This window comes from Asparagus officinalis, chromosome 4 (genome assembly GCF_001876935.1).
Source record: "Asparagus officinalis chromosome 4, Aspof.V1, whole genome shotgun sequence".
Taxonomy (NCBI): domain Eukaryota; kingdom Viridiplantae; phylum Streptophyta; class Magnoliopsida; order Asparagales; family Asparagaceae; genus Asparagus; species Asparagus officinalis.
This window is the reverse complement of record NC_033797.1, coordinates 142,606,889-142,613,704: the sequence shown is the minus strand read 5'-3', so window position 1 is coordinate 142,613,704 and position 6,816 is coordinate 142,606,889. Positions and strand designations below refer to the sequence as shown.

The following is a 6,816-nucleotide window of genomic DNA, read 5'->3' as shown; positions in this document are numbered from 1 at the left end:
TCTTCCTTCTCCCACAACCATTGCAGGATCGTTTAAAGACAGTTTCTTTTGGCTAGGATGACCATATCCTAAAGCCACGCCGAAGTTAACACTTAACAGTTAAAGGTAATACTTAAACTTTACAATTAGCATTTAATAATTAAAGTTGACATTTAAGGTCTAATTTAACATGAGACATCAAAGTTAACATCATATAATTAAAGTTAACAAGTGATAAAGTTAACATCTAACAACTTTAAAGTTTTTATATTAATCTCCAAAGTTAGATGTTAACTTTTGATCTCACATGTTAACTTTAAACCTCACATGTTACTTTTAGACCTCATATATTTATTTTAATTGTTAGATGATAACTATAATGCTTAAATGTTAACTTTTAATATCACATGTTAACTTTAGACCTCACAAAGTTTTTTTATTTGGAGACAACCGTTTTTAGCAAAAAAAAAGTCTGTCTTTAATTGATGCGGTGGCGGTTGTGGAAGGACAAGAATAAGATAGAGATGAAGATGACAGAGGAGAGAGGAGAGTGGAATAGAAGAGTGCGCGGGAGAGGGATAGGAGGAAAGCGGAGAGATGATGGAGACAGGAGAAGGGAAAGAGTGAGGCAGATGTGGAAGACGGGGCAGAGGATGGAGCGGACGAGGATGACATTAATTTAGATGGAGGAGAGACGAGAGAGGACAACGAACTTAGATTAAAAGCGAAAGGTCCCAGCAAGATGCGAATAGACCGAGTTGGAGAGAGGAGGAAGGAGGGGAGGTGAAGGGGGTGGATGAGGGTGGATGTGAGACAGAGAAAAAGTGGAGAAGGAGTTTTGGTGGGGGGGGGGGGGCGGGCTGGCAGAGTACAAGAGGGGAAGAAGATAATAATAATTATTTTAGGGATGAGAGACAAATAACAGTTGAGGAGGACTTTTTCATATAAGAAGTTGAGTCAAGGCGCGTAACCACATTGCCCAAAGTTAAGATGGCTAAGTCACATGAGAGTTTCAGTTTTGGGGCTGAACACAATTTTTCGAATTTGAATATGAGGTTTTAAAAAAAAAAGGTGAATCACGTTTAATGTGAAACACAGTTTGTTTGATTGGATGCGTGTGTAAACACAAGGGTCGCTACAAGTCATGAATCTACTTTGACAAGACGGTGGGAAAGAGTTCATTGGCTTGAGGCATTTATGAGACAAGAGACACCTTTTGCGTGTAGCATGAAGTTGTATGCATTGCAGATGTTTGGTTCAGTTCTAAACTTTTATAACCAATAGCGATATTTGTAGTTTACATAGTTACATATATAGGTCACCTTGCTGTGACTCGATGATTTTTCTAAAGTGCGATCATATATAATTGCATCTGTAAGTTGCAAAGAAACAAATAACTGTAACTTGACTCCGTTTGAGTGAACCTTACAATAGAGATGCATTAAGATTCTGTCTCATAAAATGGTAAATAAAAAATGATTTTTCTAACGGGTGCTCACGGATACTCATTTGGAGATGAGAGATAGGAGGTGAGAGATAGAGAGAGGAAAGGCGTTGAGAGAAATTAGTATAAAGCAAGAGAGTTCCACTTGACTCAAATTTATTGAACCTTACAATAGAGATGCGTTAATTAAGATTCGGTCTCATAAAATAGTAAATGAAAAAGGATTTTTCTAACGGGTGCCCATGGGTACTCATTTGGAGATGAGAGATGGAGAGAGAAGAGACGATTAGAGAAATTGGTGTAAATCAGGAGGGATCCACTTGCTATTAGTTTGTCTCTATTTCTTATCCCCTAACAAGTGCTGATCATGAGCATCCGTTAGAAAAATCGACTTTAAGATTATTTTCTATAGATCATTCATTTTCTATTTAGATTACTTCAAACTCCCAGTCCATGATTGACCCTGACTGAACCCGCGCTCATTAATTTGGCAAGCAATTTCATCCGTTATTTCACAGAGTAACGCCAATACAAATTAACACAAATTAGGGTACATGTTACACTTGTCTCTTAAAAAAAAAGCGTGAGTCTAGGAAGAATCTTATGGCCGTTAGAATCTCGTGACCAGGAATAGAGTATGAAAGTCGTCAACCCAAGAAAAAAAAGAATTCAATACTAGAAAAAATTACTTATAAATTCCAAGTCAAGCGAGCATCAAGTCTGAATACGAAAGACCCAAACTAGATCAAACTTTAATCACAAATTAAACTACCAAGAAGTTCACTAGTTAAGCTAGCAATTGCTCGCTCAATTTCACACGAAATTCAGCTCCAAATACTTTTCCGTTTGGGCCCCTACGCCCTCCCTCTATAAATCCGTGCGGCCTTCATGACCTCTCCCCTAACACAATATACAACACAATCAACTTCTGAAATGGCAGGGTCTCTTTGATGTGTTCACCCGTCGTTAGACCAGGCGCCTGGTAGGCTGCGTCGCTCCGGCCTCGCGGACGCCTTACGATTCAAGAAACTCTCGCGACATCGACGAACAAGAGGACTCCGCGTTCCAAATCCCGGTCATCCATCTCTACCGAAACAATCAATGAACTGTCGGTCGGCTTTGGAGGGACGGTACCCGCCGGGGTGATAAGGAGGCGCCATGTCGAAGGCCAGTATCGGTCTGTCCACGTACTACCTTGTTGACGGGAGTAGACGCACCACTCGAGACGCGATAGGCCCGGCCGGCCATACGCTGATGTTTGGTGGAGTGCACGGCGCGAGGGGAACTGAGTCGGTGATGTTCGTCGAGGCCGCGACGCCGAAGCCCGGGCGGGGACTGAGGAGTTTCGGGGTCGGACGAGCTGCAGCCGCCGTTTCAGCTCTTGGTCCTCTGAGTGAGCTGGGTCTTGGTTCTGATGTTCGAAGGGGATTTGTCTGGTGGTTGTCCTCGACTGCCCGGCCTGCTCCTGCTTCAGTGACCCGACTCAGGCTGGCGGCGGCTCGTCTTCGCCTACCGCCTCAACCACACCATGCCGACGCCCCCGGCCTTGTCGCAATCATGACCGCGTCGCCGAGCTTTCGCGCCCGGGCCTTCCTGTCTACTCGAACCGTCACGCACCCTCGAAATATGGACCGCACCTCTCGAACGCACCACAGTCCCCCGAACACCGAAATAGCGTCACACCGCGGAGTATCGACGACTTCCCCGACACGAAAGTTGGCGGACCATCATTTCCCTCAGACGACATGGGTCCACCGTTCCATTCTTCTTCCTGGCCCCGACAGAGATTCTCTCCCTCCTCAAAAGTCCCTATATCGCTCTCACACTCAGCCCAACCTTCGGCTCGTCGGCCTCCACCTTCGAGCTCCTCACCGCGGCTGCCTCTGGAAATGCGAACCCTCGCCCTCTCGTCCCGACCCCGACGAGGAGGTCCCCACATCATCTGCATCGTAAACGCGCGGGCAAGTTCAACCCCCCGCTGCCGAGGGGTTACTACGATTTAGGAACCGCGTGTTCGGCGGTTCCTACCCGAGGTAGCCGTATCAGGGCGCAGAAACAAACTGGAATGAAAAACCCGCTCGGTACGCTTCTGGGGCTCGTCAGAAGGCCAATCGGACGTGAGGAGGGAAGGTAAATGAGATCTTCTAGGGGCGGGCCACCATTGGTGATCAGGGGCCGGCACGCTTAGTGTGAACACTGGTGTTGGCAGTTCGTACCTGGTCTGTCGGACCTTTCTGTGACACGAGCGTGGTAATATCAGGGAGAGGGTGGACTTCGGTGGTGGGGGAAGGCGCCGTACGGGAGGGTCCTGTTTGCGATTCAGGGAAAAGGCGTCGTGGGCGATCCCGAGGTCCAACAGCTGGTCAACCGCGTCTGTCGGACTGATATTATGTGCACGTCAGGTATACGCAATGCACAGACAGGCTGCTATTGTCGTGCAACTGTCAGCTGCTTATGCGTGTGCAGTGCGCTTTCGCAATGGCGCTACGCAATGCAGTCGACGCGTTGCGATGAAAGTCGACGTGAACCAGAGCGGTCTGATCTGGAGAGGTAGTCAGTTCAAAGTCAACTAAAAGGATACAGGAAAATCGGAATCACGAGTTCTCGTGAATTCTAAGACTTCAACGGAAGCAGACCGATAAGCGCAGTGCAGCGAATAGTTTCGTTATTTCATCAAATACCGAAAAGACCAAAAAATCGGAGCGTGTTAAGAATCAAGCGAAATACAGGTCTTTACACTGACTGAGTTGGAACCAATCGTCGATACTCCGCAAAATAGTATTTCAATCTCCTTTATAAAAGAGAAATGAGACTGTTAACACTGGAGGGCGGTATCATGCTAGGCATTAACAATTGATCGATAAATCTCACAACACGGTCGAGACAAGAGGAGATACCTATGAACGTGCTATTCGGTCCACAGTATAGTCAAAATTCGATGACGCGACAGATGCAAAGTTTAGGTACGAAATCCATACAAACAACGGAAATATCGGAATAATGGAATACAGACTGATCCTGGTCAGACTCCCGCATCTACTCGTACGAGAAGTCGAGCCCCTCTTATCCATTCATTCCTACATATATGATTCAAAATCATGGGAGCTCTTGTAATGATCTCGTCGTCGGTTTTCCAACGCTTATTTTGTGAAAATCAGGATGATTTCCGAGTCTGATCAGTGAGCGACGAAAATACGGTTGGAAACGGATTTAAGAGGCACATCATATTAGATTCTAGGCCATAACAGACTTCCCGCGTAGGTGTTTCTGTTGGCTCGCTTTGGCGAGACTCTTGAGTGTTTGTCTCAGCAAAGATCGAGTTCACCCGTATAGTGTTCGGCATCACGAGCCTGCAGGGCGGTGCTCACACCGCCGCAAATATTGTTATTTTAAGGTGTTTAGGTTGTTTTTTGAAAGCTTCGTTTCGCCCGTTAGAACTGCAACGCATTTCGGTCCAATGATTGCGACTTATGGCTTAAGTGGTTATTGAGAAGAACGACGTTCTGTCACTTTTAAGAGAGCCCGCCCGCCGCTGCCTCATAATATAGCCCGAAAACAAAAACTTGCTCTCTAGGGCCTCTATTTTTCAACGGATGTTCGTGGAAATTACTACGAGATGCTATAATGTAGAACTCTTTTCAACGGTGACGGCGAAGCCGCAAGCATTGAAGACTGAAGGAGCACAACATTCAGAAGAGGAGAGTTATAGATCGTATCGACGTTCTCAGCGATGGAAGAATGAAGAATCTCTGTTAGATCTGCAGTTCAATTCTTCCTGAGATACCGTTGCCAGGTAATCTCGAGAAGCAGTAGTTAATCTCCTGTTTGCGAGATAATTGTACTTCGAACTTTCTGAATTCCTTTGTGGACTTGAATGAAAGCTTCGCACGTACATCTGATCATCTTGTAGGTCACGATATTGAAGTCCGATCACAGTGCCAAGGATTTTTTTTGCAGCGGTTGGATTAAGTCTGTTTTTGCTTTGATTGAAGCGATAATTGTTAATTTTTCCTTATTTTTCATTGTGTATGAGTTATGATAAAAAAAGACGTCTTTTTTTTTTCATTGTAACGATTGAATTGTATGGCATCTGCAATGTAAAAATTTTCACGAGGGAACAAGGTGTGTTCGGCAGGGCCAACGACACCAGTGGTTGCCCGGGCGTTCCTGTCCCGATTTCCAACTGTTTTCTGCCAGTGGTTTTTGATGATAACCAGTACCAATCTACGGTAATGTCGATGCGCATAAAAGTCAACGCCAGACGATTGTGAACCTCGATCAACACCCCGGTTCAACGGATTCCGAGGTCAACACCGGTAGACGCGTTGTGACCGATGAAAGTCAACGCAATGATTCTGACCGTCGGTCTTTTTACAAGGTCAACGCGGCCAAGCCGTTCGCTTTTTTAACGCAGGCGATTCGAGACCACGATCACAACGCTTTTTTCACACTTATTTTCGGTAACGCTCGGTTGCGCTCGAAAAGTCAATGCCAGCGATCGAAACCTCAGTCAAACGGATCAATGCGTGTCTAAGGTTTCAACGATTGTCACGAGTGTGTTGATGAAAAGTACGCAGGCGGATTCGAAATCCATCGTCAAACCGGGCACATGTTGCAGCATGAAAAGGTCAACGCTACACGCGATTTTTGACGTACAGTCATGTCGGTCAAGGCGTTGGATTTAAACAGAGGTCAACACTCGTCCACTCGTTGGATGAAAAGTCTCAACGCTAGAGCGAAGTCGAAGCCCTCGGTCACACCGTGCCAGCGTGACACGCGGGGGTGGCGAGCTTTTGTATACCGATGAGGGACGGGATTGTGGTGCCCGTTTGCTTGCCTGGGTTCGCCATGGGCAGGTTTGTGTCCGAGGTTGAGAGGCTCACTCGGGAGCCAAGTGAGAACGCGGATCCTCACAGTAATAACTCGGTCCCCGTTGCTGTGTCTGCACTCTGAGGGTACGAATTAGAGAGTGATGTCGCGTGTTTATTGCGTTTGGTGATTGAAACTTTTCTTGCTGCTTATGAAGTGTCCGTATAAAATATATGTAACGAGAAAATAGTCTTGGTATATCATGTTGACAGTTTTACTGTTTCTGAATTAAATAATACAAAGTTTATATTGGCATTCACCGTAAGAGTGAGGTGTTGTGAGTCCTTCAAAAAAAAACAAGTCAAAACTTTCGAGGATGTGTTAGATATGAAAAGTTTTTTATATTTAATGTGTTGGGATCTAGAGTCATTTTTAGATTAGTATATGTTGAATGAAGTGATCAAGCATGCACTAGCCGTTGGAGTTTAAGCTATTTCAGTTTGTTTTATGTTGAAATAATCAATTTCTGTTAGCTGCATTTTAGGAAGCTGAATTGGTCTAGGTTGTTAGCATGTTTAACTGAA

The 6,816-nt window shown here is 45.3% G+C and overlaps 1 protein-coding gene across 1 annotated transcript; it reads left to right on the top strand.

Annotated features, from left to right (window-relative positions):
- LOC109839418 lies at window positions 465-6,551 on the top strand. Its single transcript, XM_020407842.1, has 3 exons — window positions 465-602; window positions 2,394-2,498; window positions 6,209-6,551. The coding sequence occupies exons 1-3, from the start codon at window positions 465-467 to the stop codon at window positions 6,374-6,376; spliced, it is 411 nt and encodes a 136-aa protein (XP_020263431.1). The 3' UTR covers window positions 6,377-6,551.

What these genes read in the sequence shown, in the direction of transcription:
- LOC109839418 (XM_020407842.1), top strand. Translation starts at nt 465, where the DNA reads ATGCGGTGGCGGTTGTGGAAGGACAAGAATAAGATAGAGATGAAGATG. An exon ending in GAGACAGGAGAAGGGAAAGA is followed by an intron (nt 603 to 2,393) that starts GTGAGGCAGATG and finishes ACCCGTCGTTAG; the next exon opens with ACCAGGCGCCTGGTAGGCTG. An exon ending in ACTCCGCGTTCCAAATCCCG is followed by an intron (nt 2,499 to 6,208) that starts GTCATCCATCTC and finishes CACGCGGGGGTG; the next exon opens with GCGAGCTTTTGTATACCGAT.